The 22819-nt window shown below is 38.4% G+C and overlaps 2 protein-coding genes and 1 long non-coding RNA gene across 5 annotated transcripts in view; 1 reads left to right on the forward strand and 2 right to left on the reverse strand.

Annotated features, from left to right (window-relative positions):
* Window positions 1–2021, reverse strand: part of EloA (transcription elongation factor elongin A) — a 4286-nt gene extending 2265 nt beyond the window's left edge. Inside the window, exons 1-3 of the mRNA XM_018031439.2 lie at window positions 1855–2021; window positions 1147–1412; window positions 116–1074 (exon numbers count right to left, since the gene is read on the reverse strand). Of these exons, the coding sequence (XP_017886928.1) occupies window positions 116–1074; window positions 1147–1412; window positions 1855–1923 (1294 nt within the window). The 5' untranslated portion in view covers window positions 1924–2021. The remainder of the gene's footprint in view (window positions 1–115; window positions 1075–1146; window positions 1413–1854) is intronic.
* Window positions 2022–2831: 810 nt separating this feature from the next.
* LOC113464809 (uncharacterized) lies at window positions 2832–4737 on the reverse strand. Its single transcript, XR_003389671.1, has 2 exons — window positions 4650–4737; window positions 2832–4588 (listed from the first exon to the last, which is right to left on the reverse strand). It is a non-coding gene; the product is annotated as an uncharacterized LOC113464809 (long non-coding RNA).
* The window catches only part of dsb (scavenger receptor class B member debris buster), a 29839-nt gene continuing 10704 nt past the window's right edge, over window positions 3685–22819 (forward strand). Inside the window, exons 1-2 of one of the 3 annotated variants that reach the window (XM_026816958.1) lie at window positions 3685–3822; window positions 17059–17789. In XM_026816958.1, coding sequence (XP_026672759.1) covers window positions 17609–17789 — 181 coding nt within the window. In that variant the 5' untranslated portion in view covers window positions 3685–3822; window positions 17059–17608. Of the gene's footprint in view, window positions 3823–4859; window positions 5563–14308; window positions 14563–17058; window positions 17790–22819 lie in introns of those variants that run through there. The other 2 variants (XM_018031392.2, XM_026816957.1) reach the window with 2 other exon arrangements.

A 22819-nucleotide genomic window follows, 5' to 3' on the forward strand; every position in this document is an offset into this window, starting at 1 on the left:
CTTCTAACTTATAACGAAAATTTGTTAGTACGTATAATAAATTAGTATTATGAAAATAAAATGTTTAACACATAAATTAATATCGCAAGCATGCTTTCTTTTAGTTGAAACTAACCAGAATGACAGTCAATCCCTTCGTCGCCGTTGATCTCTTGCTTAATCTTGGTCAAGTCTTTTGATTCTTTCGACTTATGCTTCGAATGCTTCGAATCCTTGCTGCTCTTGCTCTCGCTCTTATTCTTTTCATCTCTATCTTTTTTCTTACTTCTATCTTTCGTTTTATCATGATGCTTATCACTACCTGAGGAACTATTCTGATGCTTTGATTCTGACGATTCCTTATTAGAATTTTGATCAATACGTTTAGCTTCGTCTTTACTATGGCTCGAGTGTGTTTCACTTTTATGCTTGTGTTTCTTATCAATGTCTTTTGATTTGCTATTTGATGAATCAGCCCGATGCTTACTGGAACTACTCTTTAATTTTTCGTGAAAATCTTTCTTTTCCTGTTTAATTTCACTTTTACTTGACACGTCCTTATCCTGGGGCTCTTCTTTTATTTTAATCATGTTCAACATCGTACTACTATTATGCTTCTCCGAACTAGTAATTCTACCTTCGTCACTTTCGCTATCTGAGTTCTTCTTCCGTTTACTTTCCTTCTTCTCAGCATTCGATTCATCATGCTTCCGTTTTCTATTATTCTTTTCAACGTTATTATCAGCAGGCTTAATCGAGGATTTTTCTACGTTATCAGATTTACTATCCCTATGATATTTCGAGCCACGAGCTTCATCTTTCTTAGAGGCACTTTTAGCATCCTTCGACGATTTCTTCTCACTTCTCGATTCATGTTTGTGGCTATGCTTACTTTTCTCATGCTTCTTTTGCTTCTCCGAATCGCTGGTCGAACTTTTGGCAATATCGTCATTAGTCTTTGATGGAAATTCGACGGGAAATTTGATGGAAATTTTTACTTTAGATTCATGTTTCGAGACATACTTATTATGAGAGCCATGCGATACTTCAGTTTTTTCTTTGTGTCCTTGTTTCCCACTCCCCTCAGTCTTGTATCTGAACCATAAATCAAACATGTAATGCGTTTTTTTATTGAAAACGAATTAATACGTGCATATTTTAACTTACATGGAAGTTTCCTCGAGTCTCGGCGATTCATGACCATCGCTGTAACTCTCAGGCGCGTCTGGGACACATGCTTCATCCTCGTCTTCTCCTTCGCTAGTATCTTCACTAGCCACCATTGCTTTCCACTTGGCGACGAGTGCTTTAGCAGCATCTCCGACACCACCATCGTATTTCCTTAAAGCATTTACTGTACGACCTACACCAGTTTCTTGGAGATGTTGCACTGTTACTGGTAGATTAGATAGCTTTGAGATACAATGTAATATCTGCAATGTATTTAGAATCACTTGTAAATTACTTGTAATTATATATCATTTATGATACAATTTTTGTATTAGATATAGTTTAAGGTGTTATAATAAAGATCAATTGATTTATAAAGTATTTTACAAAGATGTCCAAATGTATTACTTAAAAATTGGCAGAGATACGTAAAAATAAATGTATTTGTATATGTAATTAAGCTTCATACTGGGAACAAAGCAAACGGAAGATACAATATTATAAACGTAACGCGAATTTATTTTTTTCTAAGAGATTATTTTTTATATATACGTCCGATTGCTAACAATAATTAACAGGATTTGAATATCGTTGTAATAAGTGTTTAGGCATCATTGAGGTTATCCCTCGACGACATCGACAGAACGGAAGGATGGTCGTCGCTAAAGTTTCGTAGACGACAGAAAGCACTACACCAATACATACTCTGTCCTCATTGTCATCGCATTTGTCAATATTTCGCTGATAATGCTTAATTTTATCCACTATAGACATAATTACGATTGCTTCCAGCTGCTGCTCTAACTGTTCCGTAATTCATGAACAGAACAGATGGATCGCAGTTGAGGTTGTATACCTACAACGGACGAAACGAGTACTATAGCAAATCGAATACATGGGTTCTATTGGCCACAGCAGAGGTCACAGTAAATTCAGAATGATATAGATTATTTATTTATAGTTTTCAATGAAGGCTCCTCTGTCAAATGAAATATAATACAAAAAATGCTAAATTCTATAACGCACAAAATTATTCATTAAAGATTACTCTTGTATAAATACATCAACCGCAGTTACAGCTATACATATGTATAGGTACAGGTACATACGCCCACTTGATATCTTCCGGTGTGACATTCCCGGTTTCTTTTAATTTCTTTTCTAAAATATATTGTACAAAAACCTATTCTAAATCCTGAATACAATGACATGATCATTAAGAGAAATTTTTATATTTCAAGAGTGCAGTTCTAAGGTCTCGACAAAATTGTAAAACGATTTCACATTATAATATTATATGTCCTCTCTTTCTCTTATACTTCAAGTTCGACTGCATCGGTTTTAATGAAACGCGACTTAAATTAAAACTAGAAATTCATATATGGATAGATAGTTTAAAACGATATAACATTATTATTTATATCGTAAATTCATCAATGAAATGAAATCCGTCAAATGACTATTATCTATCAGTTTGATTCTGGGTTTGTTCTCTGCTCCAAGCGTCCAGACAGCCCTCCGGAAGGTAACTTTTATATACTTACCCCAATCCTGGTATTCTGGTGATATAGATTCCACCTTAGAAACAGTCGAACTGATGAAGACGGGAAAAATATAAAAGGAATCAGTAGGAGGGATGAAACAGACAAGAAACACCATAATGAAATAAATGAACCAAATTCTTCAATTGCAAAAAAATCATATTTAAAAGATTCATCGAATTTTTAATAATTTCACATACATACTATGAATGTCCATTCTATCTGTTGGAAGGTTTACGTATAAGAGGATTTGATATAAGAAGATCGTGTCAAGCGTGTCAATTATTATATAAAACAGATCGATTTATTAGTTTTCAAGTTGAAAGATCTGTGACTCTGTTACTGTTGTTTAGCATTTCCGAGATATCATCCTGCCGAAAAAAAATTGTTATTGAAAATGTAATTAAGCGTTTCAAAGAGATATTTTTGCACATCTATGTATTTGTGATGTCTACGTTCAGTCAATTAAGAATGATTAAACCTCGGTTTTGATAAGATTAAGTCTCAGGCCTTATGCCTTCCTTTCTTTCCTACGCACAATTAATTTCTGTATGATGAGGAAATTGCATTCATTATACGTGTATATTATGCAAGTATACATATACGTTTCTCTATACAGTTCATAAACCAAGTCGGTTCGTGTACAGATACGATCATGCAATCTCCGCATTTCAGCACTTTAAAAGTAGCATGATTGCCTTTGACCTAATTTACTTGTCATTACACAAACAAGAGGTACAAATACTTATATGCTTAAAATGTGTTATTATAATTTTAATAAACCTAGATAAGTAAGGGAATGTGAATTACTTATTTAATAAACGAATTGCAACATTCTTATTCGTATATCCTACGTGTTGTACAACACTAAAAGTATATATAAATATAATAAATTAATGTGTTCATTTAGAAGAGAAAAAATTTCTTGTTTGTTCACAGTACGTGGGTTTTATTTATAAACATTCTCTATATATTCATGTGTTATCACATGTTATCACACGTGTCCATTAGATCAATAATTACTAATATTAGAGACTAATCGTACCATTCGTAAACCAGTCGCTTCCGCATTTAGTCGTACGTTCGAATAGCTCGTCTTTTCCCAGGCAGCTGACAAACTTTTGGGTACGTGGTACGTAATATCACTTGATTAATTAATTGTAACCTGGGTATAAAGATATTATTTAATGCCCATAAATTTCGAATTTAAAATGGGTCACGGAGACCATGTCGGTAATGCATATCGACGTTGCATTCGGCGATGGTACTATTCCTCTGAGATCTTGTTCTGCAACTTTCCAAACTTTTTAACAGGCGCGCAAGCGAGACTTTAAAAAAATGCACCGACTGAATGCTCGTATATTCGACCTACATAAATTAAGAGAGTGTATAATGACAAGAGAATGTAAACGTAGTTCACTAAGCTAATTTGTTTCATTGCTTGCCGATCGTTAAAATATAATTAATGTCACACACGTTTTCCGACGAACTACATATTTCATGATTTAAAATATCTTTAATACCGCTATGATACACGTCGTCTACGTATCTTCGCGTAACTGTGATTTGATTTACGATTAGAGAACTCGAATGCATGTAAGAATGCGAGCATGATACCTGTACAATGTAAATTCCAAAGATCGAGTCTCGTTCTCAAATTCTATACAGCGTCGATTTATGAAAAACTTCATTTTTTTTAAAAATGTGGCGATGACTTTGATCTTAATTGAACATGTACCGTCTTAGAAAGGAAAGCGGTGCATTCTAGTTTCCGGAACCGTGGCGCGACCTTCGAGGGGTTGCAACGTGTCGTCGAAAGTAACGCGGCGAGACCATAACGATGCACATGCACAGCCATGTGGATCCAAGTGGCGCGCTGGTTGCACTTTGGTATTAGCCTGATCGAAGTATACTTAGTCAGCAGAGTCGAACGACGGACTGGTCATTCATTATACTTACGCTGTACGAAAGAAAATCCGGTAACGAACGATGGAGATCCGATGCGCAGACAGTCCTCGGGGCACGCGTTGAATCTACCTGCTGCGTGCCGTCCCTACCACTTTCTTTGCCCGGTCGGCTGGTGGGCTCACCGCGTTCTCGTTACCGTGGTCCACACTGCACTACTGTTCCACTATCTCCTCATTCACCTCGCGATTCGACACCACCGAGGTACACGCGTGTATATACCACCCGTGCAGCTTTCGGTGATTCCGTCTCCGACCCTCCGGTGCTCCATTCGACGTCCGCGAGTCTCTCAGGATACTCCGAACCTCGTGAACGCGCAAGTGACAACATCGGATATTTTCAGACCTTTGTGTTTTCTGCAAGTGCGAGAACCGCAGACAGACATTGAACTTCGAACGATTGAAATAAATCATTCTTCCTCGATCAGTACCTGACCGATACACCTGCTAATCCGAGCGTCATGAACTGTGGCACCTCTCCTTAAAATTGAATCTGTCAAACTTTACAAAGAATCTCTGACTGGACGGTCATAGGGAGTCAGTTGAAATCGATATAAAGGGAACGGAGGTGAAGTCGACGGTCAGCGGTGGTGCGACCGAACGGTAACGCGGGAACCGGGGCCGGCGGGCGATCGTCAGGACTTGGAAAAAAACGCGAAACCGTTGAAGAGGAAATACTTCGGGGGATATCGTGAGCAAGGGAAACGGCGATCACGCAGTTTAAATGAGCATGGCTGGCAATACATGCGTGTAGCACATTGCCGATAGAGAAACCTGCCGCGTGCTTCTTTTCTCTCTGTCCGCTCGCCTCCACGAAACTGTTGTGCGTTACATAAACAGGGATTTTACTGGCCAGTTAATGAACCCGGTTGTGCACGCGTGCGGGGAACGTCCGTCGGCGACCTTACGTAAGTAAATATGAATAATTTTGTTATCCGAAAGTGGCGAAGAATGTGAACGTTACGCAGGACGGAGCAAAGACTGCGGCCGCGACGGCCCGCGGCTGTCAGCCCCATTCCTTACATTCAGAGATTAACCCCTGCGTACCGAAGCAAGCGACTTCTGATGCTCTCATTCGATGAGAGCTGCGCACAGAAATTAGAAAACGACATTTCTTAATCATTGGGGAATGGAGACTAAAAAGAGGAAAATTGAAATTGTGATTCGATGTAGAACCATGATGGTACATCGCTTTACACGGTATTTGGTTTCAATAGAAGATTGATAATCGGTTATGCAATGCGCTCTTAAGCACTGTTTGTTCAATGAAAGATTTGTTTTGCGCGTTAAAACACGTATCCTTTCTCATGAAAGTTCTTAACTGTCGTGTAAGTCGTTTTGACACACTTGCTGTTTATCATACTTTCGATAGCACTCGGTCTTCGATTCACGATTTTAAATCATTGTCGTGCACGTTCCCAATGATTTTTCATGCTAGGTGGAATTCAATTGAACTTCTAACGGCCGGACTTTCTAACAGCTGACGGGAAGTCCCGTTGTCCGCTTTTATTTCACGTGTAATTATCCTTTTTTTCTTTATCGCAATTAGTGACCGATAGTTTTATACGTTTAATTCTTCCGCATTGGTCGAACAGGTTTAGGAAATATTCGTGAAGATCGTTAAATAACAGGAGAAAGTATTTTTCAAATTACTCTTTTACGCGGTATAATCTAATTTAGAAATTAAAAGCAAACGTCTCGTTTTTGCCTGTTTTCGATCGTGTAGACATGCACAGATTCATTCAAGTAGTCTCGGGAAGAAAGCCGAGACCATATCGAATTATTACTATGCAATGTATATCCTCGGTCTAATTTACCTACGGAACTTTCTTCAATGAAATATTAATCTCAATGGTATCGCACGAAGATCATTTCCGAAAATGATACGTCAAAGAGAAGGAAAGACATGGTCGGTAGAATTTTGCAATTTCTACATCGAGATACCAGTAAACACTTCGCACAAGCTTCTACGTTATTCCCCGGTTCGATCTCCGTCGGGGTTTTCATTAGGAAAGTATCACACATGTACAGTTTCGGCTTTCGGTTTAAAGTATTACATTACGTTCGCGTTCCTTGCAGCAGTTCATCCAGGGACGACCTTTCACCTTAATGAATACCGTAAAGTTCAAGTATTTCATTCGATGGAGTATAAATTTTCTTCCAGCAATGACATTAAATCTCTCACTGAAATCGACTCTTCCGTGTAAAGGTTTCGATTCACAAGGGACAAATTGAATCATTTGCACATTCCCAATGTGTGAATTCTGTCGTGTCGTATAAACGTTCTTTAAACGATTAAGATTGACGGTACTTTTTAATGCCGATTTTACGTGCCACCATGGAACTTTCCTTCGCATTGTTTCCCTCGGGCAGGTTTCGCTTTATCATTACACGCTACGTTGACTCGTACTACTGGGACTATTATTCGATATTTAGGACAAGTTCACTCATTTCGCAATGATCAGTCACTGTCAAAACGTTTAAACGTCGCGTTACAGCTACGTTTTCTTTAGAGCGTAACGAGTTCGTGATGCCTCTCTGTACGATCGTAACGTTTACTTAAATGCGTGTTGCAATGAACATAAAATTTTCTGATGCTATATCTAAATCATTTCTGCGAGAGCCACTCGGTGTCAAGAAATTTTCAATTATCTGATGCAAAATAAATTTGGTAGTAACGAGTGCGATCAAATTACGTGGTTCACCCTGAAGAGAAGATTTCGCAAAGATATCACTTTCTCTTTATGAGCACATCAATTTTTCGCGTGTCGAAACAAGCCGAGTGTTACTCAAAATTGGAGAGGAATCTATTTTCAATCCCCCATAAATAAACATTTGCAAAATCTTTTTGTCGTTTCTAATATTAAATGATATAAGACGCGCTTCTCTAAGATTTCACGTAGCGAAATTTAAAAAAAATCCATTAAAGTAATATTCCACAAATTGAGGTGGTCAAAAAAAAAAGAAACTCGACTTTCTCTTTATTCTTAAGGATCATGATAACGCAACGCGCTTTTGGGCCTTTGCGTGTTTTCAGACAAAATACTCTTAACATGTTGAAATATGCTCCTTTATGTAACTTGAAATCAGAGGACTGACATTCAAGTGGAAACTTGAATTTAACCAAGAGTACAGATCTGCCGCTGTCAGTACCAACATTATCTTTTAATTATATTTATTGTCCATCAATTATGCATTAACATCGATCGCAACCACTGTCAGCGAAACATACATTTTCCCAATTACATTAATCATTGGTTTGTATCTTCGCCTCTGCGTATCTCGAATCTCCCATCTCAGTCCGATAGATCATGTCGTACTGAGATCATAATTAATAATCTCACAGACAAAGTCCTGCTGCAATCCGGCGAATCATTGCTACCATCGATGATCGAAGGTCTCGTTGAACAACGCGAGCGTAGAAAGTTTATCTGTACGATTTCCGGATACTTTTGATGCGGACTCGTCTACGAAACCAGTTGCCGTTTCTTCAAATGCAACCGCGAAACCTTTTCCGAGTGCGGAACCACCGTTAGAGACGACTTTTCTTTGGCTCGCCGTTCCGAGACTCAACGTCATTCGATTCCGTATCATCTCCTTGAGACTATTTACATGCTGTTTTATTAAATGTTCTATAATTTTCCTTGCATGAGTTACGACTGTTTATCATGTTTAATTTGATCATCATTAGCGCGCCTAGACTTTATCCAATAATAATGCAGCTTCATAGCGCTTTTTTACGAACGAATGTAGAATATACAATATGTACAAAGTCGACTGTAGACCTACCGGGAAACTTGTTTTTCTTATTTATTGCACCTCTTGACATGCATTATTTCAATTATAGTAATTGATGATGCGTGATAACTCATTGTCAGTAAAAAAAGTTCATAACACGTCCTAGCCGGTGAAAAACAGAAGTTATACATTATTAATAGATATTTTCATCAATTATTTTTGCCTCATTCAGATTGTAAACACGTTGCAATTTTACTTGCGCTCTGGAATAATGTCGGCTATGCATTTAAGAGGAATTCGTATTAACGGGTTTTAGAATACTTTCCATGAAAAAAAAAGGAAGTCCCGATCCCTGCCAGGACGTAGACGTACAATGTAAATGATGGTATTCGGAGTACTTACGAAACGCGTTTGCTTTCTAGAAAAAGACTATGTATTCTACTTCTCCGAAGAAACGCGAGCATATCGACCGAATTGGCAATCAAATCATCGAAACGATGGTATCACGGGGAAAAGTGTAAGATTGAAAACGACGCTCGATAATTCAAAACCAATTACCCTTAATCGACCATAGGAGAACCTGTACGGGAATCTCAGTAGGAATCGGGAGCAACAAAAGTCGGTGTGCGAAGGAAAGGCAATTTCTAACGATCTTTCTTTCGACTCTCGCTAAATCAGTTCTACGTCCGGTCGATCGTACAACGATCCGTGAAAGTTAATCGATTCACAAATGCGAAAGATCGGTTGTTCTGCGCTCCGCGTTACGGGCTAAAAAGTCAGGGTGTCGGTTTACCTTTGCGTAACACGCGAGGGAACCGCGGCGGAGTTTTCGCCGGCGAAAAGTCGGCGCGAATCGCCAGGGGCTGGTGAACTTGAACGTTTCAAGTTGCTGGCGGCATACCTAGATCGTTGCGTGTCGTTCTGCCGGCTTCTCGCTGGGCTGCTGGATCAGAATCGACGTGACACTTTTTTCCTTCGTCATGCAAAAACCGTGAATTTTCATGCGTCGTATTCTCGGTAAAGACGTTCCTCGAAACTCACAAATGTATTCGTGTTTTTACAAAAACGCGAAAATGATTTCTTATCGTGGTATCGTTTTCGTTACGTCTTCGGTAGTACGCATCTACATATGCATAAACCAATTGAACGTGTCATTGTTTTAATTAATGTTGATTTATCACGCATGTTGTTGTGCATGTCAATAATCATGACAAATTATGTTCTTATAAACTCGTTTGAAATAACTGGGAAAAAAGAAGCAAGATAGACCAGATGTAAAAAGAATGGACGAGCGTGACAAAAAAATATTTTCGCCAGAAGAAACGTTGGCGTCATTTGGTGTCGTTTACGCGGGGCATCAAATCGTTCACCACGGGACGTTAAGAATGCTGCGGTTTCAAATCGAAACCGCAAAAACGGGATAAATGTTTTGCGTTCCTTCTAGGATTCATGTTCACCCCAAAAACTTATCTAATTATTGCTGTCCTCATGGAAGAATTGTTATCGAGTCGACTGACGCATCGACTTATTCGATCATCCACTTATGGGCGTGTTACGAAGTTTTCCTGGCAATGAGTAAAGCTTTTCGTAGCGACGATGATTCGTAGAAGTGTTTTTCGTCACTGCGAAGGAAGTATCAACTCACAAGTCTTGACATTTTTTGAGTATTCATATTTACACTGTAACGAAGTTAGTAATGATGATTAAACTCATCTAAGGACTTTTACGTCATTTGACGTGTCAACGTGTCAACACAGTCGTTGAACATATACACGGATTATTAAAAAAAAGTGTACATATTAAGTAGAAATATTCATCATTAATATTGATACAGACAATTGGAGAAACAGACTACTATGTTACATTCTTCCGTAGACGTCTTCGTAACTAATTGTGAATTCAGAGAAAAATTAATTTCATCACTTGTCGTTACATGATACCAAATATTTATCGAATCGAAGATTCATCTCGCGATTCTCCAAAATTAACGACAATTTTTATAGCACAGTTTATGACCAGTCTAGAACGTAGTCCGCATCACCCCCGCTGTCGCGGTTTCACTTCTTTTGGAAATGTCGAAAGGCTGTGAAAGCTTGATCTGGTTTAAGTTCTCGCTGCAATAAAAGTAGGAAACGTACGTCACGCTTGTTCGTACCCCTCCCCGTGGGCGTAAATGGAAAGTCTCGAATCACAAGTTCCTCCTTAGACGGTACGTGAACTCCACCAGTAGCACCGGGTTGTCCGTGCGTCCTTGCGGTCATTATTATTTCCGCATGGCCAGTCAACAACGGAGGCAGAACGCGCGTGCCATCGAACTAGATCGAGCGGTACATCAATTTTTTCCAATTTCTATTTCCGACCTCACCCTATATTTTCCTCCACCATAGGAGATGATATATTTAAGGAATGTTTCAAGAAACGTTATGAAAATATGTCAAAAGATAGACCAGGCACTGAACAACACATTTAAACGTGGCTGGCTGTACTCGAATCGTTTGATGCTTAAATGACTCTTGAGGAAGACAATAGCTTCATCGCCTTCTCAGCTACATTATTTCACCGTTTTCTTAGTACACAATGTCAAAGCTCAAGATTACATGTATTAAATCTTTGAATTCAGTCATTCACTTGATTATACAATAGATTGTTTAATGTTAATTGTTTAATATTGACGTACTTATCTTTATGTGAGCGGCGTTTAAATTAAAAATGTTAATTCAGTATTAATACCTGCTCTTTCTTCTTCTACTGTACCTACGAGAATACTCGCGTTTCGCTGGAATGCGGTACACGGGATACTTTTACGAGCATCTCAACGAGAGTACGACTGCTGATAAGGAATCATTATCAAATAACATGAATGAATCACTGCTATTAGATTAAATTGTAATAATACATTTTCTTTCATTATATTCTAATATCACTTTCATATTAGATACTTATCACGTTACCTTCTAAATAAATTATGATTAGATTACACGTTTTACAGGAAATTGAAAGTTACAAGTCTTATCCTGGTAGAAATCGAGGCGTTCTACAAGATCACTGTTATTGCCAAATTTCAGAAACGCTTTACGCTCCATATAGGAAAAAATAAGTGTCGGAAATCGGACGCGACCATGCATTACTACTTTCTCTGGCACGCTCGGGCTCTGATAGAACGAGCAGCGTTCGAGTCATGAGCGAGCCTGTGATCATTCAATAGGAAAATGATAGCAGACTCCGTTTCAGGAGCGGTGCTATTCTTATGGAATTCTGCGTTTCATAATCTCTGATCGCGTAACGAAAATGTCCAAACGATTCTTTAGAACGAATTTTTTCTACTCGGCATTTAAATGGGCTTTCTATCACGCATTTGATCAGCGTTGTTTGGTTATAAACTGTAATTCATTTGGCTGTTTTATGCGACGAAACGATACATATAATGTTTTTCTATAAACGTCGATAATTATTGTCGGGATATATTATCAGATATTTATCGGAGTTTCATACATTTATATGTATAGTTTCTTACGTCCTTGGCATATATCTCCAGAAATACAGAATCGCGAGGATCTTTCTCTTCTTTGCTTTTACCGAAAACCCGTTGGTTTCTCGACAAACAAAATGTAAAACGGCCGATGAGGTAGACGTTGAATGATTCGGGTTCAAAACGGGGAAAAAGACGAAACACGACAAGGAGAGAAAGTCCAAACAGAGATAACGAGATTTTTAGACAAATACTTTGTTATCTGTTTCTACGTGCCGCGAACATGCAACATCCGTTTATATCGAACATGCATATCGTTAAATAATTCTAAAGGCCTTGGAACTGACTCGGCTGCGACTCTTCCTTAATTTATCGACTTTTGCAAACATCGATGCAACATTTATGTTTACCATTTCTGAGGAAATCGTGCTAGGAGCGCCGGCATTTATACGAATAGCCGGATCGAGTTCCAAGCGAGATAAACAATTTTAAAAAACAGACAGAATAATCAGAATAAATAAAATATTACTAACGTCGTGAACTTCAAAAGTAATTGAAGAACTTTTTTAAATCCTCGTATCAGTTTTAAGTTCATCTAAAGAGTCTTATTGCTTTTTCGGAGAAGCGTTAGGATTTTATTTTCCACGCTGGAAATGCGTCTCTATAATTTTCCCGTTCGAAGTCCACGGTTCGGCCAATTATTATTACTGGACGAACAGCGAATACAATAATAAGTTGCGAGAACTTCTTTTGTTAGAATTAGAAAAACCTTTTTACGTCAGACAGAGCGTGATATTTGTTTTGTTCTCGATAAGCAGAAGCGATTAAAAATTCATTTTCTTGAAATTCATCTTCATCGCTGTGCACCGTTTCATCAATTTTTTGCCCTTATAACGTCAACAGTGTTTGTTGCAGACGTGTCGCAAATAAGTAGGAAGTAAACGCGTCAATGCGCTTTCGTATTAATAAATCTGCAAACAATTGACGTGTTAATTGATTATTATTGCTTTCAATCGATTCAAAGGTGAAGTCTTTTTTTCAAAATTCTTGAGAAGGTCAGCTGCAAAAGTCCAGATGCTAATGAATCTTCAGCTTGTGGAATCTTATCTTATACTTCTACAATCGTATATCATCATACATCACGTCTCTCATTTCCTTCTTTCGTTTCAAGTGAAAAATTCCGCTGATTTTGTTTTCGTAGCATTGATCGAAGGATACGGAAAAACAAATTTATAGTCAGGATACTTCAAAATGCAGTAGATCAATGTCACGCAAAAAATTCATTATATTTAAGACTATGGGACTGATTGAATAACGTTATTAAAAGAAGTAGAAAAAAAGAAAGAAAAATAGGACGAAGTGGACGGTGTTAAGGTTCGTATTTGCGTGACATGTCCGTCTCTCGACGTCAGCGTACGGAAACAATTTATCGGAACAGAATGCGAACACGTCGCCGCGACTCACATTAGCTTTTGATTTTAATTAGTTTACGTCTATGCGTTCGTATACGCATTTACCTGTTTTGCTGTAACAGCACGTGTGCCGATCTTGGGTGCCTAATCAATGACACATTATTAGCTATGCATATGGAGCAGACAACATGTTCCAGTTTTTTCTTCGGACGAGTCCTGTCAGTATATTTTACAAACAAGACTGAAAAAAATGTTACGCAAAGGTACGTAATCCGAAAGTACGTATTGTGACACACTTTGAAAAGAAAAATCTGCAACGCTGTGTACGAATATAGAAAGATAGATATTTATATCTGTATGAACGGATTTCGATCGGCACCTCAATAATAGGTATAAATAGATAAAACGTCGAATAAGCCTGACCTTAAACTTAATGAATCTTCTCGTTAACATATAAATCGAGCAATAAATTCGTTTTTTGTCAGTCTACAGGGAGATACCCTTGGTCCACGAAAAATGCATAATGCACACATTGGCTCGTTGATGTTAATCATCTCGACGTTACATTAATTCCAAACAGTGCGAGAGCTTCGAAAAAAATCAATTATCCGCGTGCGTAATAGAATATCAATAATTTACAATTAATATCAGACATCCTCGTTTTTCTAACGACCACAATGTCATTTACATCGTATCAATATCATTAACAGTATCCTTATTAGTATTATGTAACTTTATTCAGTTTTTTGTTCATTCAGTTTTAACTGAAATTGTTCAACGAAAGAAGTTCCGGCGACGGTTGAAAAAAATTGCATATGCGATTGATGCGCAATGTCATGACGGCAATTCAACTTTTTGCACTTAACGTAACGCGTGTCACATCGAGCATCTATTTATGCAATGGATTTTAAAAGAAAGAATAAGTTAAGACGCCGCTGATAGACCGCGTCCATAACGCTTCGTGTAATAGCAGATGTAACAACAGTAATCCGATACTTAGCTCCGAGATTCGTATTCTATCAATCTCCGGTAAATTATAAATTGTGAATATCAATTCCTCAAAATATCGGTGATCAAACGATTAATCGCTGATATCGGCATGTTCTTGTCGAATCAGCAGTCATACTGTCCGGTGAACAGCTCAAAAGGTCTCACGTCTGTAAATTACGTATCCCGAAGTTTCATAATACATACTTAAACTGCTCCAATATTTTTTCTCGGTTCAATTAAATTCATCTTTTTGCTAAAGTACGTCAGTGTTACGCGCTTCTGTTATTATTAATTGAAAGGTAAGGAAGTGATTCAGCTGGTAATCTCATAATCGAAGAATACGTTTTTTAAATTTTGATTCACTATTCGTCAAATATCTTGCATTCCGGTTAAAGAATCCCCGGTTCTCAGGGCTAGAGAACTATTATCTTGTCCCTGTTGAGAGATGTAACGGTTCCATTGCATGTCGACGAACAGTTCCACTTTTCTTCTTTGCATAATGACACCAATCATATTGCATTCCTCTGTCTATTTATTCTCTACATTTCATTAGTTTTTACACAGTACAAGTAAACAGTATCGTCACTGTAATTAACCTGATTTTTGATTACAAATGTAATTTTAGTCTCCGCACTATTATTTCCAATGACTGACATTGTTTTCTGTTATTTGTCTTCAGTGGATCGGAGTAATAGTAGTTTCCCGTAAAAAATTTGTTACATATTCCTGAAATACCTCACGTCTGTCTTCACACGTGTTCGATCAATCGTGATAATACGAAAGGAATTTTCAGAACGTCTACGTGTTCTTATCTGAGCCCGAGATGAATGAATCGTAATCGAATCATCAGATCTGTTTGTGTCCGTTCAACACGTAAACGTGAATGAAAGAACATCAAACAGTAAGATGCAGATGATGTAAAAGACAAAATTCTTTCGAAACGGGGAATTCGTATGCTAAACCGATTAACAGATTTTTTTTTCGAATCACCGCTTTCTATATTTCGTGTGTGCATGCTAAAAATTTGGCATTTTCGGTCCACAGTTACATCAAAATTCCTGAATTAAATAACGCTCACGGTAGTGTCATAAATATACCGATAATTATTTTTAATTGCAATGAATATAAAGTTAACGATTTGCAATTTTGTAATATTCTTGGGATCTCAGGTTCGTGGATCTGTGAGAGGAGGGAATAGAATTTTTCTCAAATCGTCTATTGTTCATCGATGATAAAATTTGATCAAGTTATGCAACACGATGCGACATTTTGTATATCATAAAGAGAGAAATGTTTGTTGCTTACTTTCTCAGATGCGGAACCGATGCGTATGTGAGTAAACACTAAGTACTCGTGCTAACGAGTAGTGAAAGTGCTACTAGTTTTCGTAGTACGCGCGGGGTTTTAATTCCGTTTTAAATTGCTCGCCCGGGATTTCGTCCATTCGTACGACCTTTAACCCGGTTATTACCGAGCACGCCGAAAACAAGAACTTTCATCTCTCACGTAGGAACCGTTTCTACTTTCCATCATTTTTTATATCTATACAGAAGTTGTACTCGTTCCATTCGGAGTGTATTTCCTCTAAAGAAAATCCAAGTGCGTTGAGAGTACAAAAACTGGCTACCCCTATTGTTGGTTCAAAGTTCTCGCTTGTTACGTCTTTAGCGTGACTCTTATATTCGTGGCTAATTACTTTTCATTCACTGTCGGGGTTCTACTTGCTCGTAAAATTTTACACCGCGTTACTCCTTTATCTCATGTTTCTCAACACGTAATTCTATTCAAACACGGACTGACGAATGCATCTCGTTTCATTCAGAAGACCGGACCATGAAATTACATTTTTAATTGGCGTTTCAACGATAAATCACGGACTGAAGTGTCTGGACAAATTTCAGATTAAAATATAGAAATTAATTGTAAATGAAGGCGTTCGAATTACTGGCGGTAGCAATTTATGTAAATCCTACTAGGCACAGCTGTAACGTTGTACAGCGTATTTAGACGATCGAAATGTTTGTTACTGCGCCCGGGATTTATTGCAGTTTTAATATCAGAAGAAGCAACTGGCCAATTGGGTAATCCCCGATGACAGTGATGACGTAATCGAAGGAGAATCGGCGGACGCCCAACACAGTTATGTAACATAAAGGATAAACAACTCTTTTCTTTTTAAATGAAAGTTACATGGGCAGACGCATCGCTATGTCGCTCATAACATTTAATTGCACGTCGGTTTTGCAGGTTTTAATCCACCATACTTACACTTCGACAATCGTTCAGCTTTCTCACGAGACAAACAACGGTTCGCGAATATTTAAGTGTCTTTACTTACATGATTTTATAAAAAAATGACAGGATTATGAAATGAACGAATTTTATGAATGTTCTGTGAATGATTGAATCTCATTTGATATTACCAGACTCAGGAATGATGTATGAGAAAATCTAAATCCTACGAATATTCTGTTTACATTATTTTGTAATCTTAATATTCGGTAAATTGAATGAATCGCAATGATAGTTATTTGCACGAAGTGGACGTACCGAATTTCGATAATGCTTGCGGTTGTTCAATAAAATGTATTCGGTCGCTTAGAATGACTTCAGGTCTCTAAGTCTATTGCGATTTAAAATCATGATCCATCAATTTATTGAACTTTAGGAATGAGCGGAACGAAATATCCGATGATATCTGACTTTATCATGCTATTAATTTAATAACTGTTCCGCGATGCCGGTTTTAAATATTATTAATTTTTATTTATCATAATTTGTCGTTTTGATTTCAGAAAACGACTGGCAAAGCGTAACGGAGTGCGAACAAACGAAAATCGTTGGAGATCGTCGAGCTTGAAAACCGAGAGTGGTGTCCTCGTAATTGGAAAAGTGTGACAAGGAGGCGAATCGAACAAAAACGAGAAAGGAAAATCGGAATCGCGAGGGAAGACAAGAAACGATGTACGCTGACAGTGTTTTAAGAACAGATCGTGATTGCTCATGGAAACAATGCTCGGAGAAGTGACGTGAGATAAGGCATACCTCTCGAACGTAACGCATTGTGGATCAACCGTGACGAAATTCGAAACGGTGGCGTCTCCGCGAGAAAAAATAAACAGAGCACGAATCGACCAATTAGCTTAATTATCGCGGACCGTGGTATCGCATCCGCGATCTCGTCTCCTTTCGCTACCGATACCGCATCCTGTAAGGATAACGCTGTGCTCGAGAAACATTGTACGCGATCGCAAAGTCGATTCGCATACCAGTGTCGAACGAGTCGAGGGGGAAAAAGAAAATTTCTGTGATTTCCTTTCGTGAAGTTTCATCGGGAACCTCAAGATGAAGTTCATAGGGTCTTTGTTCGGGATCCGGTCGCCCAAGAAGATGGGCAAGCAGTACATGAAGGTCGGAAGAAACGCTCTCTTCGGGCCGCGAACCAATCAGCACGACAGCCTCTGCACGGACAAGGTTCCCAGGCCTCTGTCCTTCCTCATATCTAAGAACGGGAAACTAAGGCACGGTAAGATAGCCCGCGATGCTTTACTTTTACAATCTACCCTGTTACATCCTGATTCGACGTTTTAACGCACCGACACACCGTCTGAAACCATTAACGTCTAAACGTCGTAACGTGCGAAAGCGTGGCCACGGATTAAGAAACAGAAATATGATTCGAATTTTCTCGCTCTTCAAATCTAATAGCGAATTCGCTTCGCGTGTTTCGTATTTTCTAATAAATTTTCAAGGAAACTATTAGCATGCAAGTCGTTCTTCCTGTGAAGATGTATAACAGACTAGAGAGTTTCCTCGTTTCCACTTCGAAATCAGGAAGAAATTCTTACCTCCACCAGAGAAACTTGAATTATCATAAGAAGTTCTTGTTTTCTCCATTAGGAGGTATGCCTGTCTGGTTTTCGAAGCAAGCGTACGTTCAATGAACGTACTGACGGCACAACGCCACTCGCGTGAACTTAAATCGTATCGTACACGACTCTGTTATCTGGCGTTTCCCACATGACGCCACAGCCACGTGAATGAGAAGATTAAACAACGAGAGAGCAAACAGTATTCCAGAAATTATTGAATAATTTCAAGTTATTTGAGAATTTAATTAGAAATCAATTTACTGAATCAACATCGTATTTCAATTAAAAACGTATCTCTTTCATTTAAGGCTGGCAAACTATCGGTTTGTTCAGAAGAAAAAGTATATACTTGACCATATAGAAACTGTTAAACCAGCTGTATGCAAATGCATGGCAATGTGTAATCGAAGTTCGCCAGAACCTTTCTGCTTTTTCAAACTTTCCACGATGACTCTGATTCAATGAGCTCAGAGAGTTTCTCTCGATTCGACTGAAAATTCCCAAAGAGAATGGCGATAACTAGGCGCGAGTCGTTCGTGTACCGGTTAAGGCCAGCGATAGTTGAGCATAATCGGAATGATGCGCAACTGACGACAGCGGGGCAACTTGCTCGTTCTACTAGCCTACTGCACTCTGACCGCCGTTAGCCATTAGATGCGACTCGTTGACATGCTATTGTTGAATCGGCATGCGTGCCGCATTTTCCCTTTTGCCACTGGCTTTGCACCATCTGTTTTAAAGAAACGCCGAGTGTACCAGTCACGGCAAGTGCAAACGGGTTTAGCTTCGCTTTCTTAGAAGCTAGCGTCTTTCCGATGACGACTATCTTGTTTTATCATCTAGTTTGATAACCGGGAAAGTAAAAACTCGCATCTCACTGCTCAAATTGACATTTAGAGCACGTTACTCGTCATTATCGAGGTATCTTTAATATTGGCATTCGACCGACTGTTAATATGCACGTTTGTTCTTATGCTCGAAGTGAATTGCAGTTAAATGAAAATATAGAGATATCCGCGGCAGCGAGTAAAAGTTTAATGACTCAGAAGAACGTGGCTTTCGATCTTACACTTATTGGAATTCTTGCACGTTTTTCCCCGCGTAATCGTACATCTCGAGCGCGCTACGCTGATTTCAGCTACGCATTTCTCCAATATTATCGGAAATGATTTATGAACAATTGGAGCACGATCAAGTCAATCTTATAATGAGAATAAAATCGACCTATTCAGAAAATTATTGATTAACTATTGATAAGAGTTTGTACTGATTTAATTTTGAACCAGCCTAATTGTTTATGAATGACGCAGCTCATTTCGAAGGCGAAGTGAGATACTATTGAAAGAGAGCACAATCTGCATTGATTTAAGATTCAGATAAGTTCATTTAACAGTCTTGTCATTTTTGTCTCTGAACAGAACAGTCACGTGTAATTATAAATTGAAGAACAAGTTGGAATAAATAAGATAACAATAAAGATGTAATTGAACTTTCGTTCTATTCATTTTTCAACTGTTTTATGTTGTTGTATGGTACTAGTACAGTACGATGTTTCATAGAGTATGACGAAGTATTACACATTACCTTGACTTAATACACACCACGATTTTACAGTTAGTCATGGCCACTCATATCCGTAAGCTAATGATGCTTTCGACGAAATATTCCAATCGAGTTGCAAAATGTTGTCCGACGTTGCCTAATATTTACGGCCGTGGTATAATATCGTACACCTGCGTACGTTTTCCGCGTTTCACACGCTGCGTTACGTTGCGAAAATCTTTTTTAAAAAATCTTTCTCCTGTCTAAAACTCATTCTGGAAAAGTTTAATTGGATAAAATTTGAATAGGAAATTATTTCCTGTTTGTTAGTAAATTAAAGATTTCCTGTATTATCAAGGAACATTTATAAAATTGGAGGATGAGTAAGAATCTAAAGTTGAATGCAAAAAATTCGATCAATGATACGGTCTTCCTTGAGTAATTATGGAGGATTCATCTTTTTAATCAATTAAAAACAGATGTAACTAATTGAACATCACAATTGCTTCCTTTTACGAGATTCTTTGAACTACATTGAAAGAGAGAGAGGCTTTAAGCGGTTCTTAATGCGATTCTTATCTTATATCTCAAGTCCGGTTAACTGTTCTGAAATATTGTATGGGAACATTCTACTGTCCAATGCCTATTACGTACTTTCTCTTTGCTCGTATCATATTTCATTGTTCAATTCTATTGTCATCTCTTTCGCCTCTAAAATCAATTCATGTTACGATTAAGATATCTGATAAAATCACTGAGGTCGAAATCAATTCTAAAAAGCGAATAAACGAAGTAGTATAAATCGTTAGAATTGTGATATACGGAAACAGATGAGAGTACTATCCCCTTCGATAAGCAAAGACGGATAGTAGAATTGATGACGCCGTTACGTGAAGACTTAATTGAAACCGTTGAAAAATATCCAACGTTTAATGCTGAAACATGAAAAGACCTCGCAGGAGAGCAGGCACGGTGCTCTCTGGACCATGATCAGGCCGTACAATCGAGAGAAGGCCCGTATGCACCGTGAAATGTATGTTTGACCTAAATCTCGGTCGACCGAACGGCGGCATGCGGCGCGGTGGCTAAAACATCTGTCGGCGGGAAAAAAAGACGTTCACGATTTATCCGTGACACTCGCCGGAGCTCCTCTGGCAATCGATCCCTTTCAATCGAATCCAGTCAGGGTTACAAAACCGCACCTGACCAAACAATTTTATCCAACGGCATTCACAAAACGAAAAAATTCTTCAAGTCTCGATTCGATTGGGTCAAGTATTCGTTGATCGAACACGAATCGGAACGTTCAGAAGTAATATTGTCGCCGCGCCGCACGATCGAGAGCCAACGGGACACGCGCGTATGCGCGGTCAGGCAATTTTGAGATCACTTTCACTCTCGGCCAAGAGAGAAACTGTGAGAAGAATCACGGGTCCACCGTAACGCAGACATTTTTGGTCCGGTCGAACGGCTCCGTCTTCGATATTACGTATTTCAATGACCATTAAGTAACCATCGATGAGATAACTGCGTGCAACCTCTGGAGTACCGATGGCCTCGCACGCTTTCTGTTACAACCCGTTTACTACTTTGCTGTTCTGTTCATTAATAATCCGCTCGTAGAACCAATGCGTGACTTCGGTCTTTTCAACCACCGTTGCAAGCGTGCGAAGACTCGAGATGAGAACGTTCGTTTTAGAAATCGTGGAAAACTGATATTGTATATCCGGCCGCTTTGGCATAATTATAAAAATGATATGTTATATAGGAAGTAGACGATAAAGAATCTTTCTTTCGTATCTATAAATCATAGAGAAACGACGAAACGGAAGTCCTGCGCGTGACGGAAGAGAAAATATCAGCGATCAAGACGTTGAAGAAACGGACACGTCAATGATTGGACTTGAAATCTCACTCGCGTGAATCGAAGTAAACGAAGTGTCTTTGACAACGAAAAACTGGAAGACATTGATTTCTAATGAAGAACCTTCCGTTGAGAATTCTTATCGACGATCGCATTTCTCGCTATCGATCAGATATTTGCAAGTGCGTGGCAGATTAATTTACGATGCAGGAAACGTGGAACGATTCAATGTGAAATACGAGCGAATTCGTTTTACAGGAACTTCGCGACCCGTGTTATTTCTCTCTGAAACTTCAACACTTTCTACGCGCTTACCTGTTTCCCAATCTTTTGCGGTAAACTGCTTATGTTTTAAGCGAGAATCGGGTATAGTAAACAGGATGCGCTCGCCTGAGTCACCGTCCCTTGGCAACACCGAATTTCTCTGGTAATTAATTTTTTTCATCCGAGAGCATTGAGAAATATGAAATGGAACGCGTTCAACGATTGACCGATAGTTTAATAAAAATTTGTAACTCGTAGACACGAAAGTATGTTATTTGGTAGGCAACGAAAAAGAGACGCGGTACGTGTTCTTAATTAATAGGAAAGGAATCCGTGTTAATATGATTTAGTTAAATGTTCATTATCTTCGAATGTCTCTGAATAATTTATATCATTTTACATTGATATACATTTTAAATGAATTATTTCGTCACAACAATTGCAAAACTACGCTATTCAGACCGTGAACGATAAATAGCGTGAAAAAGTATGTGATACATTATAGTTAATCATAATAACAAATGGTATGCGATTCCTTTCAACTAACTGAGATAATTTGTCGATTAATGAGAAATAAATGTTTGCAAGTGCGTAAAATTCGTATTAAGTATTCAATAGTAAATTTATTATACGATCGATAGAGATTATTTCTAGTTTCATTGATGATTTATCGATTTCGACGTTTGAGCCGACTATCCGTACAGCTTCTTCTGGCTGAAAAAACGTGTACTTCGATTGATTTTTTATAGGAAATGCTGATGTCGAGGTCGGCGACGAATGTCGAAGCTTCACGACTGACTCTATTCATATCACAATATCTCATTTGAAACGATGTACTCTTTGATCTTTGGAAGATACTCGTCGGAACCTCAGAATAGAAACGAAATGACAAAAAGCGTAATTTGCATTTTCATGAAACGAGAAGCTAATAAAGACGCGACGAAATGATTGTTCAATTCTCCGCGATTATTGCGCGATCGCTTATTCAAACTGTACGTATTGATTAAACGTTAC

Source organism: Ceratina calcarata, unplaced genomic scaffold (genome assembly GCF_001652005.2).
Source record: "Ceratina calcarata isolate Rehan_Ccalc_2016 unplaced genomic scaffold, ASM165200v1 scaffold551.2, whole genome shotgun sequence".
Classification (NCBI taxonomy): Eukaryota; Metazoa; Arthropoda; class Insecta; order Hymenoptera; family Apidae; genus Ceratina; species Ceratina calcarata.